The sequence below is a fragment of the Pediculus humanus genome, genomic scaffold (genome assembly GCF_000006295.1).
Source record: "Pediculus humanus corporis 1103172108318 genomic scaffold, whole genome shotgun sequence".
NCBI classification, from domain to species: Eukaryota; Metazoa; Arthropoda; class Insecta; order Psocodea; family Pediculidae; genus Pediculus; species Pediculus humanus.
In genome coordinates this window covers 2,608,067-2,632,153 of record NW_002987887.1, presented here as the reverse complement: position 1 = coordinate 2,632,153, position 24,087 = coordinate 2,608,067, and the positions used below count along the sequence as shown (strand labels likewise).

The window sequence follows — 24,087 nt, the reverse complement described above, 5'->3', positions numbered from 1 at the left end:
AAAAAACCTTCCCAAATGAAAGATACTCTCACGAGACCCTCAATCACGGTCGAAGATTTGCAAAAAGTCATTTTACGAAAAGTAACGACAAACGAAAAACAAATACAACAAGATAATGCGAAAAAAGGACCTTTGGTATCTTTAGAAATGCTTAGATCTGTCAAATTGAGGTCGAGTGCAAGGAAAAAAACTCCAACTTGTTCACCAACGCGAACGCCAACATCCAGAGAAAGAATCAGGAGGATTCAATCACCATTTAGATCCGGAAGTAGATCCAGAGATAGAAAATCACGTTATCCAAACATTCCACTATCAGAAATTCTCAACATGGACGATAGTTATCAGATATATGATAATAAAGGGGCAGATATTCAAAAAACAAATTCGGCTGCATTTTATTAATTTATTTTGTTAATTGTTAATAATTTTTTTTTTTTTTTTTTTTAATTTTATTTTTAAGCATTTTCATCAAACAAAAAGAAAAACGAAAAGAAAAGTGAGAAGGACGCACAAAAATATACGTACTAAACAAGAAAAAAAGGTTTCTTGATTTCGTTTGTGGAAATTATGAAGCTTCATATTTGAAAACCATGTCAATTAGACAAGGAAAATTTTCGTATCAATTTTTTTTTTATATATTGTGATAAATATTATATTTTGTTCATTTTAAAAACGTTTATTATTTAATTTTTAAACGGGGGAAAAAAAAAAAAATAATAAAAAATAAATGTAAAACCTTTGAGATTTTTTTTTTTTTTTTTTAAATCTACATTAAATTTTTTAGTTTTGTTTTTTTTAAAAAAAAAAAAAATTGTTATTCTCTTTTTATGGGAAAAATAATAATAATAATAATAATAATAAATAAATAAATAAATAAATAAAAAATGGAAAAAATTTATTTCAGACATTTTGTTTTTTTTATATTTCATTTCAATATTATTACATAAATTGGATATTTTTTTTATTCACAATTGAAATTTAAATTCGACTAGTTTTATTTATTATTATTATTATTATCATTTTTAAGGAATGATTTAATGTGTTTACATTTTGATTAATAACGGTTTTTTTTTGGCATTTCAGTATAATTACAAATGATATTTTCTTTCTTACATTTATAAATACATATTTATAAATTTGCATTTTTTTTTATTTACAAAGGCCATCGTTTTGTTCTGTTTGTTTTTCTTTTCTCATTTGTAGAAAAAGCCTTCGACCTCGTTTAAATTGTTCACGTTTCCATGATTGTTTTTAAAAAGGAATTACCGTTAATGAGTTTGGTGGTAGCTATAACGAACTCAACATTCACTGTAAGTAAATAAATAAATGACTCTGAATAATCTGAAGTTTTCACAGGCTCGGTTGTTCTTTTTTCAGGTACATAATTAATCACCTGCACTCGAGACAGGAGTAAAAGAAAAAATGTCTTTAAATACTCACATTCTTCTTGTTGAGATAAAAATCTAAGAGCTGAAATTTCTGCAAAAGTACATCCACCTATGAAAAAAACTAATATAACTCTTGTGTTATCTCCTTGTACCTGAGATGATAAACTCCCTTTGGAACCTCCTGTAAGATTATTTTCTTATATAAAAAATCCTTTAATTTTTTTTTTTTTGTATAAAAGAAAGAATGGCTATTCATACTTCTTGTGTGCCCTGTAGGTATAACTTGTGTTCCTTCTATTGTAGGACCTGGTAAAACACCTAAAACATCTTGTATACTTTTCCAACCGCCTTGTTTGACTAAATGTTGTGCTAATCTCACAGAAATGGGAGCATATATGGAATGAACATATGAAATATCGACAGGTTCAACTTCACTTCCATCTTCAACTGTAAGTCTTAACATTTTACGAAGAATAGTATAAGGTCTAGAACTTTGCTGGAAAGGAAATTGATTGTAAAAGTTAGGGAAAGTGAAATGTTAAAAAAATCAATAATTGATTATGTTTTTTACCTGGTGTTGTAACAATCCAGCTTTTTCTAAATTATTAAGAGTTAAAAGATGTTGAAAACCATAAGTTTGAACAATTTCTCTCTTATAATGTTCTAAAACTTTAGGTTTAAGTCCACTGTTGGCTAACGATTGTAGGCACATAAGTCTAAGAACATGTTGCAAAGGTTGCTTTTTAGCTATACAATCTTCGATGAACGAGTGAATTTTATCAGTTTCCATACCGCTTAATAATTCTTGTTCTACCTGTAGAGAATCCAAAAATTCAGGTACATCAGTCTTTTCTTTAATTAATTCAGCTATTGTGGTATCTATAAAAAAAATTCAAACTCAAATTTAGTTCTCTTGATGCTTACTACATCAAAACAAAATTTTCAAAATTGAACTTACGAATGGCCAGCAGCCTTTTTGAATTTTTCAATTGAGGTAATTGCATAACAAATCTACTCATTTGTTCAACAGATTCACCTGGCTTAACATCATACATTGCTGAAATATGTTTGGCTTTCCTACTGAGAACATGACCTACTGCATTAAAATGTTTGTCCCTGATATCGGCAAATAATTCATCGTTTGAATTGAGTATAATTTGTTTTTTAATGGCAGTCAATACCTCTGGTTCATTTTCAGTTTTCATAAATCTTTCTGATGGAAACTGAGCAGTTGCTAAAATTAAAAAGAGTTAATACTGTGTCCTACTCAGAACTTATAAGATTTTTATCATCAGTGAACATTTTAAATACATACTATTATTAATACCGAATAATTCATCGATCAAGCCCTCGTAGGTCAATTGCGTCGCCATTGGTGTTATTAAATCCACACTTCTATCGATTAACAACAAATGATCAATTTGTGAAATTTGACTAAATAATTTTTTACATCCTTTACTAGTTTGTTCTTTTAACATTTTATTCATTAAATTCCAAACATTTTTAGCTGCATGACCTTTTCCAGATACTTGTGGTATAATGCCATATTCCATTTGTATTGTCATTAATGTTTTTGCAACTTCATATAAACATGTTGGATCATTTTCTAAAACTAATTCCTAAAAGTATACTTAGTAAAATAAAAGTAATATTTCTTTATAGATTTAAATGAATTATGAGAAAGTTACTTTAAATGCATATTCATTTTCCATTGATAATAAATCATTATCAAAAGGAAATAATTCAATATCGAATTCTTCGATTGTACAATTTCCAAAAACTCCTCTACTTATTAATCTATTTTCGCATAGAAAACTTTTATGCGGAACAAAAAATATGTAAAAATCTTTTCTAATCGATTTATTTCTTTCTTCTTTACATATCCTGAAAATTTATAGTCATGTATGTTATATAATTATGGTTGAAGAAAACCTGAAGGATTTAAAAACTGATGTAAAAATTTCATCTCACCCGTGTATGTAATCAGCTATGATATCCATCAAAGGTAAAGATGGTCTAACAATAAAAATAACATTTTTTTCATTTATTCTAGGTATGAAATTAGGTTTTAAAGGAAACATGTTATTAACATTATGTTCTGTTAATAATCTATATTCTGTAATTAAACCTACTGGACCGGCCAATGTTTCATCCCACATAAGAGCCTGAAATTGTCAAAAAATTTTAATAAAAAAAATTATTATTATTATTTTTGTATTTTAAATGAATTAATTTTTTTAAATAAATAAATTAAATATTAATATACGTTTTACTGACTTTTGTCGAATCACATTTATCCAAAAGTGTAAATAATTTATTTCTAGCTAATTCTTGTATTTGTCCAATATTTATTTTTCCAGTTGTTAAATGAGCTGACATTTTGAATTTTAAGATGTCGATCATACGATAAGAAGATAATTTGCAATAATCATAGCCTTCTAAATAAATAATTATAAGAGGCGGAGAGTAATGATGTTGCTAAAATTTTTTTTTTTTTTTTATATGTGTTTTAAACTTGAAGACAATTAATATGAAATTTTTTACATATTAAATTTTTTAAAATAATAATAATAATAATTAGATATATATAAAGGAAAATTAACGTTATTATATAGTTAATATGAAAGAGGCTATAGCTATTTTATTGGTATTTGTCGGGTGCATGAGCAATGTAATTTTTTTGGAAAATTTAGTGAGAGATGATCCCGGTTGTGGAAATTTAATAACGTTTTCACAGTTTTTTTTTATCGCTTTAGAAGGTTTTATATTTACTAGCAAATGCGGTACGGTTCGTCCTCACATAAGTAAAAAAAACTATTTTTTTTTAACCGTCATGTTTTTCGTTGTGAATTTATTAAATAATTATGCCTTTGATTTTAACGTACCCGTGCCTCTGCATATAATTGTAAGATCAGGCTCTTTATTAGCTAACATGACGCTAGGAGTTTACATAGTTAAAAAGAAATATCCCTTTTCGAAGTATTTATCCGTATTACTTATTACAATAGGAATAGTGGTATGTACAATTGTGTCTGGGAAAGATGTTAAATCAACAAATACAAGAGGAAAACCGACAACATCTCATGAAGATTTTTTTTGGTGGACAATTGGATTAATGGTATTGTGTGTTGCTTTGTTTTTATCAGCTGCATTGGGTATATTTCAAGAATCACTATATAAAAAATATGGTAAACATTCAAAAGAAGTTCTTTTTTATACTCATCTATTGCCATTACCATTATTTTTATTCATATCACCAAATATTTATTCTCATGCAATCATTGCATACGAAAGTGAACCATATTTAGTATTAAATACATTTCATATGCCAAAATCTATATTAAATTTAATAGGTAATGTTTTAAGTCAATATGTATGTATATCATCTGTTTTTTATTTGACTTCGAATTGCTCGAGTTTGGTTGTTACCCTCGTATTAACACTTAGAAAATTTTTAAGTTTGTTATTCTCAGTATTATATTTTAAAAATCCATTTACATTAGCTCATTGGCTTGGAACTATATTTGTTTTAATTGGAACAATTATATTTACAGAACTTCATAAAAAAATATATAATATGACAATAAGTAAAGATGAAGGGACAAAAAAATTAGAATAATATTATCAGTATTTTTTCTAAACGAATGATATTTTTAAATTTTATTATTAAACAAATGTAGAAAAATTTTATTATTAATGTGATTATTTACTTATTAAAATTCAATTTAAACAAATTTATTTTTTCTAGTCTGTTTTAATGCAGTTTTATCAAAGAGAACAATAAAAATTAAAAATTTAATCGATATTAAAAATTAAATTTTATTTTATTTAAGTGTTTTTATCAATCTTGAGATTGGAAAGGGTTATATTTATAAATTTTAAAAAAAAAAAATCATGTGTAAGGCCTTTTATTTTAATAAATTAATTTTACTTATTTGGAAAAAAAAAAAAAACAAAAATACACATTTTTGTGATTACTTAATAATTATTTTTATCAATCAATCCTTTCCTTATTTTATGAAAGCTAAACAATCGCTATTATCGCATTCATTAAGAATTTTTTATACTCACACATACATAAATAACTTTATTAAATTTCACTCTTGTAGGTTAAAAAAAAGCAACAGTTTAAAAAAAAAGTATTTCATTTATATTTTGTCTACGATTTATAAAAAAAGAAATAAAATACAAATTATTTCTTAATTATTATAAAAAAAAAGACCAACTAAATTTTAGAGCATTCAATATGAGGTATAAAAAAAGAACATGTAAAATTATTTACTTTCCCTTCACCCAAGTTCTTTATTTCATTGTTAAAACAAATTTTTATAATTTAAAAACACATTTGGTTTACATGTTCTTCCATCATATAAAAAAAAAATTAATATTTACTATAGAGTTTGTTTGAATAATAATAATAATAAATTCGATTCACTTTTAATTGAATATTTGTTTATTTAACATAACCGCCTTCTTTGAGTTTTCCAAGTAATTCATCAACATTTTCAACGAGTGATCCACCTTGTCTGACAGGGGGATCTTCAACACTTAAAACTTCTATTCTAGAAGTTAAATCGACACCTAAATCTTTTGCAGCTACTTTCTTTAATGGTTTCTTTTTCGCTTTCATTATATTCGGTAGAGTTGCATATCTTGGTTCATTTAACCTCAAGTCTGCACTTAAAACAGCAGGTGCATTTAATTTTATTTGTTCTAATCCTCCATCGATTTCTCTAGTGATTGATACTTCTTTTCCATTTACATCTACTTTTGAGCAAAAAGTTCCTAAAATGAATAATTAAAATGATTAATACTTTTTTATTATGTGGTGGCTTGTAGTTTAATTTTAAATAATTAATCAACAAAGTACACACCCTGTGGCCATTCTAATAAAGCAGCAATCATTTGTGCCGTTTGATTGCAATCGTCATCAATGGCTTGCTTTCCTACAATGACAAGATCTGCTTTTTCATCAGTAGCCAATTTGGCTAATATTTTTGACACATGTAATGGTTGCATTTGCTCATATTCATTTTGTGCCATTTCAACATGTATTCCTCTATCAGCACCCATTGCTAATGCTGTACGTATGACATCCTGAGCATTTGCTGGACCACATGAAACTGCAATCTGAATATTGAAAATTTAAAAAATAATAATAATAATCATTAAAACTAATGGCAAATAATTATACTTACAACTTCTGAGGCTAATTTTTTTTCTTTCATTCTGACAGCTTCTTCAACGGCTATTTCATCAAAAGGATTCATTGAATGTTTAACCCCGTCTGTGACAACCCCTGTTTTGTCAGATTTGACCCTTATCTTAACAGCATAATCAATCACTCTTTTAACTCCGACAAGTACTCTAGACATTTTTACTATTGTTTTATTTATTCCCCCAAAACAAATTTAATTATTTCTTTAATTTTTAACTTTAATTAATTAATTAGCATATTACACTAAAAAAAAAAAAAAAAAATCTGATGAAAAGATTGATAACGGAATAAATGCAAGGTTAAAGTCTCAAATTTTTAAATGGTTCATAGATGACCAACTTATGAAAAATAAAATTTTTTTTTTAAATTGAATAATTTACCTCTTTTATTATGTAATTATAAAAAAAAAAAAATTGTTGTAATAATTTATTTAAACTTTTTTTATTTCAACTTCAATTAAATTTAATTCATTTCCAATGATATAAATTTAAATTTTATCTTATTTATTTTATGTTAAATGTCATTTTAATTGAAGTATAATAAGTATAAAATTAAGAAAAAATTATTATTTTAACATAGACATTTCAAGTCTAAAATTTCATTCAAAATTAATATATTAAAAAAAAATTCTAATCCTGTTTAAAATATTATTTTCAACTACTTTTATATAAACTGTCTCTCTCACCTTTACTATACTTTAATATTTCTTTCTAAATTAATTTCAATTAAAATTTCCTTTAAACATTTAATAAAGTATAAAACTTTCTTTTTTCTTTATCTTAAATTCATAAAAAAAAAAAACTCAACTAAATCCATACAAATTAAAATTTGTCAGATATTTGCTTTTATATAAACAATTTCAATAAAAAATTCTTTCATTTTTTTGTTATGTTTTAAAAAAAAACAATTAAAATCACAAAATGTTTGTGTTTTTGTGTTTGATAAAATTTGTTTTAAATGCATTTCCTGCATTCAAATTAATTAAACGTTAAAAAATAATATGGAATATATATAGAGGCAAAACTTTTTTTTTTAAAAGAGACAAAAAAAAAAAAAACCAAATTATTTTTTATTTATCACTAATTTAAAAATAAAAAAAAAAAAAAAAAGAAATGATTGATTGAAAAAAAAAAATAAAAAAAAAATGATGATTGATTGATTGATTGATTAAAAAAAAAAAAAAGAAATTTGAAAACTTTAAAACTGAAAAAGCGGAGGAGGATATCCGCCACCTCCACCGATTGGATTGTATCGGTTATGTTGAAGCTTGTTTGAATTCACTTTGGCTCCTCCACGACCACGATTAACACCCATGTTGACTCCGATTGCTTGGGCTCCGCCGCCTGTAAATATCCATTATAGAGAGAACAAACAAACAAACAAACAAACAAACAAACAAACTAAATAGAGACATATGTATGGCCATTCATATACTAATTTTATATTATTATTTGGGAGGGGGGGGGGAGATAAACAAACATAATCATAATTAATTAATAATATTAAACTTAATATTAATGATAATATTTTGTATTAGTTTTTTTTTTTAAAGAAAATTGACAACACTGTGTGTGTGTGTGTCTGTGTGTTTGTTTCGTTATCACAATTCGACACAAAACTCTTTATAATATAATATTAAAAAAAAAAAAAAAAAAAAGAAAAAGTCATGGCTGACCAACTCATCGACTAAATATTATTATTACTTTAAACAGATAATATTATATGAATCCAAAAAAAAACATTTTTTTATAGAAACATATTTTGTTTAATTAAACTCGATACAATTAAATATTATATATTAAATATAATTTTACATTTATTTATTTATTTTTTTTACATCATCATCATCATCAATTTCCTTTCCTTTTTTTCCCCAATTATTATTTTTTTTTTTTTTTTTTTTTTTAAATTTGGGAATTTATTACGCCAAAAAAAAAAAAAAAAAAAAAAAGAGGTAAAAATTTTTTTCAACTTAATTTTATATTCGTTTCTCTTGTTTACACACAACAGATCACACTAAATAGACACAAAAGAGAAACTTTAATTTCAAGTTGAAAAGTTTCAAAAATAAACTATTCACAACTAACTTTACAAAAAAAAAAAAAAAAAAAAAAGTAAACATAAGTGTTAATTACGTTTAAATTTTTTCGTCTTTTCGAAACAGGTACCTACTATTTAAATTAATTAATTAATGGCGAGTATAAACAAGATTTAAGTACAATTCCTTTTCTTTTTTTTTTGTCACAAAAGAAAATGTCCTCATGCTAAAAATATGAAATTTATTCATAACCGCACAATAATTTTTAAAAAAAAAAAAATTGTCGAATAAAATTTAAACAAATTTTATTATTATTATTATTTGAATTCGAATTTGAATAAATTTTATTCGACACTCTCAATTATTATTATTATTATTAATAAGAAGAATAAGAATAAGAAGAAGAAGAAGACATACACAGTCTCTCATTTTTTTTTTTTTTTTTTTTTTTTTTGGAAAGTTTGTACTTTTTGTTTCATAAAACATTATCTGTTAAAAAAATAAAATAAAATGGACGTTCTTTCCGAGCAAAAAAAAAAAAAAAAAATTATTTCTTTTTCTTTTTTTTTTTTTTTTTAAAAGTTATTAAAGTAGCGATAAATTTATCACCTCAACATTTAACCATCAATTAAAACTAACTTTAATTTCAATTATATATAAAAAAAAAAAAAAAATGTTTCATAAAAAATTATTTTTAAGGATTATTATTTATTATTAATGTGTAACAGAAATGATAAGAAAAATAAAAAAAATGAACACAATAAAGATGAGAAATAAATAAGTGTTAAATAAACTTGTTTTCTCTCTCTCTCTCTCTCTCTTTCTCCCTCTAATTAACAGCTTAATATTATTTAAAATAAGCACATTTACTTATTATTATTATTATTAGCTTAAGATTCGTAGAATATAAATGAGAAAGCTAAAAAATTAATTTTTAAAAAAATTCCTCTTTAAAATTTCTATTCTAGACTTAAATTTTTTTTTTTTAAGAAACACAATTTAACTATTATTATTATTATTATTATTATTATTATAAAAACTGTTAAATGCCACTGAAAAAATATCACATTAATAAAAAAAAAAAAAAAAAAATTTAAAGACATAATTAATTTGCACCTTTTTATAAGTAATTAAAAGCCTGATAGAAACTGATTTTTTTTTTTTTTTATTATGTGTTATTAGGAATGATGAAAAAAATTATTAATCTCCAGAAAATGAAGCACTTAAGAAGAATATATATATATATATATATATATATATATATCAGAGTTAGCAATGAGCAAGGTATGAGTTACCTTTATGAGAAAAACCAGCATGCCAACCGGCAAAATAAACTGCTTTCTGTTTTCCATGTTCTTCTGCAATTTTCACTTGAATTGCTTCAGTTGCACCATCTGGAACAACTCCATTTAAATTACTAATGGCTGCCTGAGCTTCCTCTTTCTTGTCATACCTGATAAATGATACAAAATATTTGATTTAATAAAAGGCAAAATAAAGTGAAAATTGTTATTATGTAAAGAAAGAGAGATGATTGTTTTTACCTAACAAATGCCACACCTCGAGGCATTCCAGTCACTTTATCTTTCAAAATGTTTTTTTGAACAATAAATCCATATGGACCGAATATGTTATCTAATTCTTGTTCTGTTATATTCTTCGGTAAGTTTGTCACATACAAATTTGTATCTTTAATGTCATCTCCTGCCGGTCTAGCATATGACACTTTCAATCTTTTATTTTGAACTTGTAATCCATTCAATGTTCCAATTGCACGACTTGCATCTTCTTCTTTGCAGTATTTAACAAACCCAAACCCATAGGAATATCCTGTCTACATTAATTATTATTTTTTTATTAAAGTTACCAAGAAAAACATAATATGCTTTTGCTTAAATTTTTCTTAATGAATGAATGAATGAATGAATGAAAACTTACCTTAAAGTCTTTCATTACCCTGCAACTTTGAACAGGGCCTATTGTGACAAACATTGAATACAACTCCTTGTCTGTCATATGCTGAGGTAAATAATTTATAATAAGGTTTGTTTTATCATCACAATCATTTTTTACACCTTGACCTTGATTCTGGTAGTCCATTCTTCACTTGAATTCTTCTCCTATTTTTGAGCAGCACATCAAGGGAAAAAAAATAAAACAAAAAAAAAGTATGGCTGCTGAGGGTTTTTAACATTGAACATTTTATAGCTATTGATTACTAACTTTACTTTACATAATATTCAAGCTTAATGTTCAATGTTAAGTTTTATAATATTCAGGGGCTTTGATGGTTATGGTGGTCGAGGACCATTTATAAAAAAAATAATAAAAAAATAAGGCCCTCATTTTGTCCTGTCAAAATAAAAAAATCAAAGCTATGTTAATTAAGCACACATTTACCTTGTTTAAAAAAAAGAGAAACATTTTGCTTATTCTTAGAAGATAAAAAAAAAAAAAAAAAAAAAAAAAATTTAATTTTTTCACTCACTTTAAGCTAAATTATAAGAATTTTAAAAGAAATGACTATATATGTGCTAATAAATATGACTTGGACAAAATAGTAAGGCTGTTAAAAAAAAAAAAATTATAATCTAGTAAAACGCTAGTTCGGAAAATTAACAAATTTGTGAAGCCGACAAAATATCGAATAGCGGCGTCACGATTTGTAACAGCCACAGCTTCACATTTGTAACAGCTTCCGCGATTGAATATTTAATATTAACATATAAAAGATATAATTTATTAAACCTAAGCCAATTTTACATTTAAAATTGTAATAGAATAATATTACAGAGGCACCGCATCTTAGTACCTTTAAAAAAAGGCTTCTTGAAAAAGCTTGGTAGATTGATTTGGGTTTCAGCAACTTTTTTTCAATACATCAAGTAAACTTTAGGTAAAGAACATCTAAAGCATCATTTAAACTGTACTCTGTAAAATTTTAATTCTAAAAAGTGCTTTTCGTTAGAAAAAAAATATATATATAAGCTATTTTTATTACTCACCTTGAAAAAAAAAGAGTCGACCGAAGCTCTGGCGTTAACAGGAAACGGAACAGTTGTTGCTACGATTCAAAAATAGCCCACCTGCGTATCCTAGATTTTTTTTACAGCAAAAATTATATTTCTCATTTTAAAAAAAAAAATGATTTTTTTAAATTATTTACAAAATCAATGTAGATTGGTTTTATGGGGAAAAAAATAGAAATTTGTTATTTAAAATAACATGGCTAATTTTTTTGCAAAAAATGGTATATGTGTGCTAAGTGAGAAATACCGGGTCACGTTATTTGCTATCAAACAGATTTGCAGTTTGATTTGATTGACTTGATTCTTGATTAAGAATAACTTTAACTGTGTTTTACTAATAACGGGCTATAATGTCAATAAGGAAAAGTCACTTATCTGTTAGTATAAATTATTTTCAGTTTTTTAAAACAAACATAATACTTTAATTATATTAATTAAATAAAATAATATTTATATTTTTTTTAAATTTAGTTTAATTTTTAACTAGAACTAAATTTTATTTTAGAAAGAAGAAATTATTAAACAATTTGATCTCCCTGAAAGGAAATCTAAAATAGCAACTCTTTTAAAACAAGATGAACAAGCTTATTGTATTTGCAGATCTTCAGATTCTTCTAGATTTATGATGTATGTTGAAAATTTTAATCCCTCTTTTTAAAAAAATAAAAACATTATTAAAATTACTTTTTGCTTTCAGTGGATGTGATGCTTGTGAAGAATGGTATCATGGAGATTGTATTAACATTACTGAAAGCGAAGCAAAACATATAAAACAATTTTTTTGTATAGTAAGTTAATGTAAAACTTTCAATTGAAAACCTACGATTTTAATGTGACATTATTTTTATTTATTTTTTTTATTTTTAGCGATGTAGAGAGGAGGATCCTTCACTAATTACTAGGTATAAAGTTCAAAAAACTGAAGCTGAAAAATTAGAGTACCAAAAAAAAAGAGAAAAAGACAAATTAAAAAAAAAAGAAAAAAAATTAACATCTAGAAGATGTGGAGAATGTGTTAATTGTTTAAGAAAAAGTGATTGTGGTAAATGCAATGGCTGTACAAATATTTACAAACAAAAATGCTTATTCAGAATTTGTGCCAATAGGGAAAGAAATAAAGCTAACGAAAATGTATATATTTCATTTTGAAAAATTTGTTATTCTGATTGAAATATAAGAGAAATATGTTTATATTTAAATTATTTATTTCAGAAGGATTCTAAATTTAAACGTCAGAAAACAAAATTAAAACAAAAAGAATTTATTACAAAATCTAAAAGAGGAAGAAAAAGAAAGGACTCTGAATCGTCTAATGATATGACTGTAATAGATACTCCAAGGCAGTGTTATGGACCCATGTGTACAAAGCCTAGTCGACCAGGAAGTAAATATTGTTCGGATACTTGCGGCTTAAAATTGGCAACCAATAGAATTTATCAGGTAATTATAAAAAAAAAATTAAGATACTAATTCATTTTAAACAAAAAATAATTTTTTTCTTTTGAAATTTATTCTGATGCAGTTTGAATTAATGATTTCAGGTGTTACCACAAAGAATCCAAGAATGGTCATTGTGTCACTGTATTGCAGAAGAAAATAACAAAAAAGCTCTTGAAACAGTTCGAAAACAACAATTGGAAGTTAGACGAATTCTACATGAATTAGATAAAAGGCATCTTGAGTTAGATGCTGTGATAGCTCGTGGTAAGCAATGCAAAGTAGAAGAATCTGAAGATAAGCTAGAAGATGAAGAGTCAGAAATAGAAACTTCAATGTGAGTTTGTGTTTACTTAAGTAAAAATGCGTTTAGAGTGTTTTTCTTAATCATTACTCAAGTATTTTTACCTACAGGTATTGTATCACATGTGGACATGAAATTCACTCAAGAACTGCCATTAGACATATGGATAAATGTTTTAATAAATATGAAAGTCAAGCTTCGTTTGGTAGTATATACAAAACTAGAATACAAGGAAATAATATGTTCTGTGATTTTTATAATGCTGCCAATAAAACTTATTGTAAAAGACTAAAAGTTCTTTGTCCAGAGCATGGAAAAGAACCTAAAGCAGCTCCAACAGAAGTAAAATTTTTAACTTGACTTAATTTGTTATTAAATTTATCGAAAATTTAGTAATATCGATAAAATTCATTAACAGGTTTGTGGTTGTCCATTAGTTACAAATGTTTTTGACTTAACTGGAGAATATTGTCGAGCTTCCAAACGAAATTGTGTTAAACATTATGCCTGGGAAAAACTAAGAAGAGCGGAAATAGATATGGAAAGAGTTCGTCAATGGTTGAAAATAGATGAACTCGTTGAAAAAGAACGTCAGTTGAGGTACGAATTAGCCACTCGAGCTGGTGTCCTCGCTCTCATGCTTCATTCGACTTATAATCATGACCTTATGGAACAATTAGCGGCTGCTCAACATCAAAAAAAACATTCGAAATCGGGATAATAACCGAGGGAAAATACCTTCGACGGATAATTTTTTGACCCAAAAAAAAAGAAAATTAAAACCGTAAAAATAATAAGCGGCAATATCTTTAATTTATTTAAAAATATATATATATATGTGATTGTAAAAAAATAAAGTTTACACAAATAAATGACATTTTATAAAAATTCATATAAATTCTTATATAACAAAAACCTTACACTTAACATAAAAAATTTCTCTTTGAAAAAAATAAATATATATATTTCTTTGTATTAAATGACGATTAACAATATTTTAATTTATATATTTAAGGAATAGTTTTTTTTAACGAAATCCGTAGATATATTACATTTGATTAAAAAACTGTTGAACGCATTCTTTTTTGCAAAATATTTGATTGTTTTTAACGACAAATCTTGCTCCCAGCAAAGAATTTAAACAATTAGTACAACGGAAACACTGAGGTGAGACATGAAAATGTAAATCATTCCATGAAACTCTTTGTTCTCCAGCTTCAATCAATAAGGAACATGTTTGACATTTCTAAAATACATACATTTTTAATTTAAAATTATGTAAGAAATCATAACATTTAAACAAAATTCAAGCGACGCTAACCTTTCCATAATTAACCTGATAACAATCTAAACAAATCGGTTGATAATCTTTAAGAATGTATTGTTTTCCAGCCAAAGGTTCATCACATTGAAAACAGCAAAAGTGACGTATGTGGTATGATTCTCCTTCAGCACAAGTATATTCTTTAACGAAAATAAGCTAAAAAGAAAAATTTCATAATTTAGAAAACAATACAGAGGTAATAATAATAATAATAATAATAATAAGACGTTTTGAAATCTTACTTCATCGCAAGCATAACATCTAGGTATCTTCATAATATCCGCATAGTGTCTGCCACAATAAACTTTTCCTTTATGGAAAAAGTACATCAAATCAACCAAAAGTTCTTTGCAACTTTCACAAACGAAGCATTTGGCATGCCATAATGCAAAATTTCCACCCCTTTCTGCTTGAACAATAACTTCATCCGGATTTAATATTCCCAAACATTGTAAACATGTTGCAGGAGGATTTGGAAAAACATTTGAAAGTTCTTCATTTTTATCATCATTCTTTTGTAATTTCCCTGAAACTTATTTTAAATTCCAAATTTATCCTTTCACAGCATTTTAAAATGTAATATTTTAAATCAACTTGACTTACCCATGGGTTTTTGAATAGTATTCGTTTCTTGAACTGGTGTAAATGGCACTTGATCAATGGAAATATTTAAATTTTTAAATTTGGCTAAAGAATCTGTAAGTAATTGTGCATCTTTTGGTCTTTGCTCTACTCCCTTTTCTTTATTGTCATTTGTAACATTATTATCACAGGATTGAAATTTATCAATTTGATTTGGAATGCTTTTTCCAATTATTTTATTTAAATTTTTATCATAATTTTTATCAGAATCGATAACATTTTCATTATTATTTTTTTCACCATGAGTAATATTATTTTTATTAAGGAAAGAACTAGGAGTTTTTAAAATGACATTATCATTTGGCAACATGAATGATGATGATTTTTCACTATTTTGTGGGATTTGATTGTAAGATGATGAAATGTATGGTTTGGGACATTTAATATTTGTCGAAAAACTTGTCGGATTTTTATTTAAATATTCCTTTTTTTCATGGTTTGGCAATGCGCTATTGGGTGAAAATTGTTGTGAGGAAGATAATTGATATGGATTTAAATTTTGTGAAGTTTGAACGGGACACAAATCTGACTGTTCGGAATAAAACACATTTTGATCAGAATATTTATCAACTGTTACATGAGCCATTAATTCTGTTCCCTGCGGTTTCAAATGATCATATTTTTCACTTTTCGCTACCATATTTGGCAAAGAATCATGTATGAAATTTTCTTGAAACAATTTCTGCAAAAAAAAATTTAAAATGTTAATTGTAAAAAAAAAAAAAATTTTCTGGATTAATTGGATAATATGGATTTCATACTAACTGTTGATTGATATTTCATAATTTTTCCTTGACCGATAACATTATTTCTTAAATTATCAATATATTTTTGAAATTCGACAGCTTCTTTTGGTGTCAAATTATGACAAACATTTGGATCAATGTCATGTAATGGCACTTGTTTTTCTAATTGTTTTTTTCTATACCTGGCACCTTCGCTATCTGAAATGGGTAGCTTGGATTCGGGTAGAGATTTCAAGTATTCGACAGCCTACAAAAGAATTCATAAATAAAATAATAATAATTTTTTTATGTAAGTCAACAACCTTAAACTTTTTTTGTAAACTTAAAGAATATATATTACCAATTCAGGTGAAACATTTGGAGGAACCCAATCGAATAATTTATTTTGTGAATTAAATTTCAATGTTGTTTTCTTTCCTTTTTTTGTACCAAAAAGAATTTCAAATTGCGCATAATCGTCTTCTTCAACAACTTCATGATCTTCTTTTCTACATTTACACTCGATACAGATTTTCCTTCATAAGTCAATATTAAAATGATTATTATAATAAATAATATATTTTATAAAGAATTTAATAAATGTTGTGTAATTACCTCCAAAAGTGAAGATTTAAACCTATACATTTATCCTTGCAAACCGTACAAGGTGCTCCGGCACCAATCTCATGTGCTAATTTATGTCTTTTTCGCCGATTTTCCAATATTTCCAACCATTCGGGAGTTTTCAAAACTGAATTTTCAGATTCCATAACTGACATTTTCAACAATTTAAACAAAACTACTTGACTGACAGTATTTTAAAAAATAAAAAACTCCTATTATGATTCATACTTAAAGTAAACATAAAATAGGCTAATTATGACGTCATTTTTGTGTCATTGCCATGAATTTGCCTCCGGCTTAATATAATTGTTGAACGTTAAAACCTTTTCCCTCCATTATGACAATTTTTTTAACGGTTTTTTCAAGGATTAATAATCAATTAATTAATTTTAAAATTCTTTTTTGTGTACAAAATTTTTTTTTTTTTTGTTTTATTGAGATACCATTATATAGTAATTAACATTAAATTTTATTATAATATATATGTATGTGTTATAATAATTCAATATTTATTGAATTTTTATACTTACAAAATTTCTATTGAAATTTTATCAGAAACAGTACAACATTTAAAAAGCATTATAAAGTTTTTTTTTTTTTTTCTTTTTTCTACGCTTAAACAAATATTAATAGCATAATATATTTATTATTATTTAATTATAATAATAATAATAATAATAAAACAAAACCAAAAAAAAAAAATTAAAATTAAAACAATCAACCATCGTTTTAATAATTCCAATACAATCTACAAATCATGTGTATAGATATATGAAAGCAAAAATAATAATAATAATAATAATCAAACAAAAAAAATGCTATAAAAAAAAAAAAAGAAAAGAAAAATTTTCTTTCACTTTCCCAAGAATTTTCACCTGGAAAATAATAATAATAATAAATCAGAAAATTTTATCTCCATAATTAATAAGTTTTCCCCAAAACAAACACGTACCTAAAGAGATTTGACCACAAAAAAAAAATTTATGTATTATTATTCACGATTTAAAGATGATAATAATGATGATAAAGCTATAAAATTTTTAGCATAATAATAATAATAATAATAACGTCAATCAACTACATATTAACGTTTAAAAACTTAGCTATAATAATCATAATAATAATATATATTATTTTAATGTAAACCCACAAATATTATTTTTTTTTTTTTTTTGTTAATAATTAAGCCCTTTCAGCATATTAATAATAATAATAATAATAATAGTTTTTTTTTCCTTTTTTCCTTTTTCCTACTTTTTTTTAAAATATTTTTTTTTTTCAATTTTTTTTAAAACGGTTATCCTTGTGCAATAATGATAAAAATAATAATAATAATAATAATAATTAATACGTGTAAGTGTGTGTGTGTGTATTTAATAAAAATTATTATTATTAATTTTTTTTTTTTTTTTTTCCATTTTTTCCTTTTTTCCTTTTTGTGTAATTTAAATTACATAGAATCAAAATAAATTTTGCAATTTACTATTTGAATTTTAATAGTATATATATATACATATAAATTTTAATTAAATTTAAAAAAAAAAAAAAAAAAAATTACCAATTGTTATAATTTGAATAAGAATTATATCCTCCTCCTCCTCCACCTCCACCTCCCCCGCCTCCTCCTCCTCTGTAATTATCGTATCTTCGATTTTGATACCATTTGTATCTTTCTTGAGAATGGTTTCCATACGTTGACGGTTTATTATAATAATCATTATAACCACCACCGCCACCGCCACCACCACCACCACCTCCACCTCCACCTCCTCTGTTGTACGAGGGTTCGAAATTTTTATAAGTACGATTTGGTCTGTGAGAAGCGAATCCTTTGGAATCGATCGGTTCCATTCCGTAACGTCCGGCATTTATTCCGCACAGCTCCTTAACGATTTCAACGACTTTTCTATCGATGGGAGAAAGTTCTCGAACTTGTGAAGGTTCCTTCGACGCTTTTATTATGAGACTCTCGATCGCGGGGCGAAGGGCAACAATTGCCGATGCTTCTTCCGGTTTCATGTCCAAATGAATCCAACCGTCCAATCTAATTATGTTCTTGACGAATTCGACTTTTCTCGCGCCGAAAAGTAACAAGTGTATGGGAGTGACCATGGTCATTTGTTTGCACGATACAACTTTCGTTCGTATTTTTTCTCTGTATACGAAAAATGGTATTGGAAAAGACTGCTCTAAATTACTACAGTTGACCGATGTTTTATGTATCAAAGCAACTTTGTTACCCGTTGTCAAAACTTTTCTCTTGCTTTGATGATAAGCCACGTTGGGATAAAGTCCCAAGCATAGCAAAGCAATGACAACGTCTAATTTCGGGTCTGGACCGTGATAATTGTAAACTTTCGAAACCAGAGTTTCCTCGGGAAATCCCGTGAACGCCGTCAGTAATTGAATGAGTTGATTTTTCGCTTCCAATGTGATTCTCAATGTTGAATGCGATAATAATTTCGCTTCGCAAAATCTTTCCTCGCTTTCATTTTCACTCATCTTAACTTCTTCCCAAGTTTGAAAAGCATTCAGAGTCGCGATGTGATCGGAAAAACGATTTCCAGAAAAATTCTTTTGGGAAAATGACAAACGTCGCTTTTCGGGAGTTTGAATGAATACTTCCGGTAGAGTAGCCGTGTTGGCAGCTATGGTTGTCAATGCATCACCGCAATCGAAAAGACATCCCAAAATGACCATTTTTCCCATTCGCGGTTCCAAAGGTAATTTTCCTAAAATTCTTCCCAAAGGAGTCAATTCGTCGTTCGAATCCAAACATTTCATTTCTCGTAAAAGGACTTCTGCCTCGATCACAGCATCGATGGGAGGAGGCTCGATTGCTTTTGAAAGAAATTGACCGACCGAACCCAACCGAAGCAATTTAACCGTCAATGCTAATTCGTGAAGGGGAGTGCGAAACATTTCCGGAGTCATATGCTGATCTAATTTTTCGTATCTTGCTTTCGAGCACAAATGAAAACATATACCGGGTCGTACTCTACCCGCTCTTCCTTTCCTCTGTTCAAGATTCGTTTTCGATGCCCAAACGGTGGCGTAATGAGTCATATTGTTGTGCGCTGTAAAAATTTTCATTTTGGCCTTACACGAATCTATTACGAAAACAATGTCGTTAATAGTTATTGAAGACTCAGCTATATTGGTGGCCAATATGACTTTCGTAATGTTGGGGGGATAAACGTGAAACACTCGCTTTTGATCTTCTCGAGGAAGTTGAGAATGAAGAGGTAGTATAACGAAATCATAACCTCCGAAAATGGTGTGCTGTTGAAGGTGTTTCATCAGAGCAAAAATCAAATTCCATCCCGGAAGAAAAATCAAAACTGCTCCGGGAATATTTATCGACTTGATATATTCGAGGAGTTTAACTATTAATTCGAAACAGATTTCTTTTTCGCTCAGTAAAGCCATCGAATGTTTCGTTTCTAAATCGTAATCTTCGGAAATGACCGCATTTAAATTTTCTTCTCCTTCGTCTGCTCCTTGTAAAGCTTCATCGTCATCTTCATCATCTTTGTCGTTTATTTTCCTTTTCCTCTTTTTCGATACAATGGGTGGAATAAATTTTAACATTTGAATGCAATCTTCTAAAAAATATTTTTTTACCGGGAAAGAACAACCAGGAATTTCAATTATGGGACAATTTCCAAAGTAATTATTAAAAAGTGTAGTGTCAATCGTAGCCGACATGAGTACTATCCTTAAATCGGGATAAGTATGAATCATATCTCTTAGGACGACTAAAATAAAATCCGTGTTGACATCTCTTTCGTGAATTTCGTCCACGATAATATGCGATATTCCTCTCAGACCGCTTTCAAGTTTTTTCAAAAGAACGCCGACAGTGCAAAATAAAATACTGCCAAAAGGTCTTGGAAAGCAAGACTCAAACCTTACACTATATCCCACGCTCTGACCCAATGTTTCATTTCTTTCGAAAGCAACTCTGTCGGCTACTGAAACAGCAGAAATTCTGCGAGGTTGAGTAACGATCACATTACAATAAGCTCCTTGACCAGCTTTTATATAATCATCTAAAATAAATTGACAAACTTGAGTAGTTTTACCGCAACCAGTGTTTCCCCTGATTAAAACCACTGCGTTATCATTAATTGTTTGCATTATTTCTTTATTGATTGCAAAAGCTGGAAGTTCTTCTCTTTCCTTAATCATTTTTTGAAGATTTTCATTGGTTTGCAAATTATGTCTATAAGATTGCTCTAAATTCAAACTGATTTCATCCAAACTAATATGGGCTAATGGACCTTCGTCTATGTTGCAATTCGTCCAAGCGTTCCAATTTTGAATTGGAGGACCCCAGGGCACCACGCCAGCTGATTGGGTTTTATTCGTAATAAACTCATCAAGAACTGTTGAATTAATTATCGATAAGCTTTGATTAGAATCTAAATTATCAGGAATTTCAGTTGGTACTATTTTCAAATCGTGTAGAACGTTTCTAACTTTTCTATACAAATCAGGTGAAATAGCAACTGGATACGGTTTCATTTCATTTTCTTTATCCCTATTTTTTTTAAGTGTTCCTGAAAAAGCTTCAATTACCCCAAGATGATATAATTGGCGTACAAGAGATAGAGCACAACTTTTGGATGCTGATGACTTATTCGATGCAGATTCACGGCCTGTCAGAGTACGATTTAGTTTTTTGACATACAGTGTCATTTCAGCAACAAAACATTGAGCTCCTTCGGATCCCATTATGGAATACTTGTAATCGGTTTTAATGTTGTATTGCTGTAAAAATTGATGCAACCTGGATTTACCATTTTCAATAGTCCAATTTCCATGGATTCCAGCATTCATGTCTAAATCTTCTGCTTCTTCAAGTTTTTTTTGATCAGCGAGTCTGTCAATATACGTGTAAGAATTGTTCACCCCATCATTTTTGTATGGGCAATATGCATCACCCATTAAGCCAGGGTTCATCCCAGGCTGAAACACAGTGTTATTTTTATGAAATAACTCTTGATTTTGACAGCTGCCATTAGAACTGTTTGGAAGCCCTACAATTTGATCAACAAAAATTAAAAAATTAAAATTAAAATATTATCATATAAAATGTCAATTTTTTTTTTTTTTTTTTTTTTTTTTTTTTTTTTTACCTTAATGTTCACCATTTAAAATAAATATATTTATCAACAACATTTTACTTACATCTAAATAAAAACTAATTTTTTTCAAAATTCTTAATTTCCATCAATTTTTCTTCTGACAAAAAATAAGATTCAACCAAAACCTAACATAGAATTTGAATAAAAGATTTTAATAAGAAAAAATTTTCTTTATTATACATAATTAATTAAGAATTCAAAAATTATAAAGAAAATTAATGGCTTTGTATAAACTAATTCCGACAGTAGCACGACCGATCCCTAAATAATTAAAAAATTTGCAATTTTACATGTACTACTTTCCATTAAAAAAAAAAAAAATTCGGTTTTGGCTGAATCACATTTTAAGTGCTGGTTGTCGTGAATTTTTATACAACGAACAAAAAAAAAAAAACCTCCATGAAAATACATACCATCTTTGCGAATAGAATCTTGCGGAATTTCGGAACCATCAATGACATTTTGGCGAACTAAGTAATGAACAAAGTCTCTGGCAGCATTAAACTGAGCGTCTTTCTTATTTGTTGAATTACCGCAACCAATATAAGAATATCCATCAACTTTTAATTCACATATAAACCTTTGCCTGTTTTTTAAACCAGCAGCCCTAACATCGAAGGTAGGTGTTCTGCCCGATTTAATACACCACGCGTGAAAATATGATTTTATATCCATTTCATTTAAGAAATTTCTTAAAATAAAAATTCAAGTGATAGTTTTACAGAACATAACAGTATTAAGGCATTTTGTGGCGTAAACATCAAAAACAAATAAAAGTTTCAAAAGATTACATTATATTTTTTAATTCGTTTTAAATTCAATATAGAAAATATTTAAATTATTTATTTTTTTATTTTCAATTTTTTATTACAATAATTGTAATTTTATTATTCAAAATTATTACAAAAATTATACATTAAACATATATAACTTAACATAATTCTTGAAAAATTTTTCAATGCATATATAAATTTAATGAATTTTTTTTTTGTGTTAAAAAAAAAAAAAAAAAAAAATTAAAAATTCTCTTCTGCTTTTCATCAGAAAAAAAGTTTACTTTCATTTTTATGAAAAGTAGTAAAAAAAATAAATCATCATTTAACTTTTTTTATACTCTATTCTGTCAACTTTTACATCATCACCGAGTAACTGATACACATAAGTAACCACAGTAGAACTCTGTATATCCATTAAAACAAAAGATGGAATGACTGATCTGTAATAATATTTTAAAGTATTTTTATTCAAATCCACAATTTTACTTTGAATTTTGAAATTATTCCATTATTGAAAAAACTTACGAATCTAGCGGGTTAAATGCTCCTGTAGCTGAACCGGGGTTAATGTAAAATTTATTATCATGTTCATAAGCTTCAAACTTATGAGTATGACCAGATATTAATATATCAACATCTAACTGTCTTTGAATTAAAGCCAATGATTCTGGATCTCCCCAAGGAACAACTTGGTGACCATGTGACAAGCCAATTCTAAACTGACCCACAGTAACAACTTTTTGCTCGGGATAATTTAGATTCTGAAAATTTGAAAAAAAATTACTTAAATTTGTAGAAAAATTTCTTTTTTTAAATTATATGCTAAAGCTCTTACTTCATCGAAATCACCCCTGACAACATGTACATCACTTGCCAAAGTTTTCAAATAATCATATGATTCTTTGGTGCACAAATTACCAGTACATAGTATATGTTGAATTCTTCCAGGTACCAGTAGTTTTTTAAACTTTGCAGGCAAACTACTACATCTGTGCGGTATATGTAAATCTCCTAATACCAAAACCAACTGAAATAATAATTAATATTTTTTAAAAAATAAAAATAAATTTTTAATTCGATAATCTTTCGAATAAATCTAGTTTTTATTTTACATTATATGCTTAATAAAATAATCTCATTTAATCTTGAAAATTTTGAAGTTTAAACTAAATATATGCGTTTAAAAGATTAAAAACCGCAAAAAAAATTTTTTTACCATTTCTTCAATTTTAGTAATAAGTTTCTAATTCGTATATAAATGTCAAAATTAATATTCATTAACTTTTTTTTATCTTGACCATACTGGAATTTTATAAAATTAATAAGCTTTTTTCAGACTTTGCTCGTACTGTTCATATTTATTCTTAATCTGACATTTATTAAATTAGTAGTAGAGTAATACACTTTGCTGATTTTTGAAAAATGCCTTAAA

The 24,087-nt window shown here is 26.9% G+C and overlaps 8 protein-coding genes across 8 annotated transcripts; 2 read left to right on the top strand and 6 right to left on the bottom strand.

The window, feature by feature from the left end:
* Nucleotides 1-1,231: 1,231 nt before the first annotated feature.
* Nucleotides 1,232-3,767, bottom strand: Phum_PHUM608030 (vacuolar protein sorting 33A, putative; the record flags this gene model as incomplete). Its single annotated transcript, XM_002432955.1, has 9 exons — nt 1,232-1,308; nt 1,441-1,569; nt 1,647-1,884; nt 1,960-2,267; nt 2,347-2,622; nt 2,704-3,007; nt 3,077-3,272; nt 3,360-3,553; nt 3,666-3,767. 9 exons carry the CDS (start codon nt 3,765-3,767, stop codon nt 1,232-1,234), a joined length of 1,824 nt encoding a protein of 607 aa, XP_002433000.1.
* Nucleotides 3,768-4,008: 241 nt separating this feature from the next.
* Phum_PHUM608020 (UDP-galactose transporter, putative) lies at nt 4,009-5,007 on the top strand (the record flags this gene model as incomplete). Its single annotated transcript, XM_002432954.1, has 1 exon — nt 4,009-5,007. One exon carries the CDS (start codon nt 4,009-4,011, stop codon nt 5,005-5,007), a length of 999 nt encoding a protein of 332 aa, XP_002432999.1.
* Nucleotides 5,008-5,841: 834 nt separating this feature from the next.
* Phum_PHUM608010 (Electron transfer flavoprotein subunit beta, putative) lies at nt 5,842-6,763 on the bottom strand (the record flags this gene model as incomplete). Its single annotated transcript, XM_002432953.1, has 3 exons — nt 5,842-6,173; nt 6,263-6,518; nt 6,587-6,763. 3 exons carry the CDS (start codon nt 6,761-6,763, stop codon nt 5,842-5,844), a joined length of 765 nt encoding a protein of 254 aa, XP_002432998.1.
* A 3,150-nt stretch (nt 6,764-9,913) lies between these two features.
* Nucleotides 9,914-10,744, bottom strand: Phum_PHUM608000 (uncharacterized protein; the record flags this gene model as incomplete). Its single annotated transcript, XM_002432952.1, has 3 exons — nt 9,914-10,097; nt 10,189-10,478; nt 10,583-10,744. The coding sequence occupies 3 exons, from the start codon at nt 10,742-10,744 to the stop codon at nt 9,914-9,916; spliced, it is 636 nt and encodes a 211-aa protein (XP_002432997.1).
* Nucleotides 10,745-12,023: 1,279 nt separating this feature from the next.
* Phum_PHUM607990 (cpg binding protein, putative) lies at nt 12,024-14,135 on the top strand (the record flags this gene model as incomplete). The annotated part of the gene is made up of 8 exons (XM_002432951.1): nt 12,024-12,050; nt 12,179-12,300; nt 12,371-12,461; nt 12,541-12,804; nt 12,886-13,113; nt 13,215-13,447; nt 13,525-13,756; nt 13,833-14,135. The coding sequence occupies 8 exons, from the start codon at nt 12,024-12,026 to the stop codon at nt 14,133-14,135; spliced, it is 1,500 nt and encodes a 499-aa protein (XP_002432996.1).
* Nucleotides 14,136-14,462: 327 nt separating this feature from the next.
* On the bottom strand, nt 14,463-16,884 carry Phum_PHUM607980 (uncharacterized protein; the record flags this gene model as incomplete). Its single annotated transcript, XM_002432950.1, has 7 exons — nt 14,463-14,660; nt 14,736-14,894; nt 14,981-15,264; nt 15,342-16,062; nt 16,146-16,373; nt 16,467-16,641; nt 16,721-16,884. 7 exons carry the CDS (start codon nt 16,882-16,884, stop codon nt 14,463-14,465), a joined length of 1,929 nt encoding a protein of 642 aa, XP_002432995.1.
* Nucleotides 16,885-18,283: 1,399 nt separating this feature from the next.
* Nucleotides 18,284-22,554, bottom strand: Phum_PHUM607970 (ATP-dependent RNA helicase A, putative; the record flags this gene model as incomplete). The annotated part of the gene is made up of 2 exons (XM_002432949.1): nt 18,284-21,771; nt 22,293-22,554. The coding sequence occupies 2 exons, from the start codon at nt 22,552-22,554 to the stop codon at nt 18,284-18,286; spliced, it is 3,750 nt and encodes a 1,249-aa protein (XP_002432994.1).
* Nucleotides 22,555-22,977: 423 nt separating this feature from the next.
* On the bottom strand, nt 22,978-23,956 carry Phum_PHUM607960 (vacuolar protein sorting, putative; the record flags this gene model as incomplete). Its single annotated transcript, XM_002432948.1, has 4 exons — nt 22,978-23,095; nt 23,181-23,416; nt 23,491-23,666; nt 23,938-23,956. 4 exons carry the CDS (start codon nt 23,954-23,956, stop codon nt 22,978-22,980), a joined length of 549 nt encoding a protein of 182 aa, XP_002432993.1.
* Between the last annotated feature and the right edge of the window lie 131 nt (nt 23,957-24,087).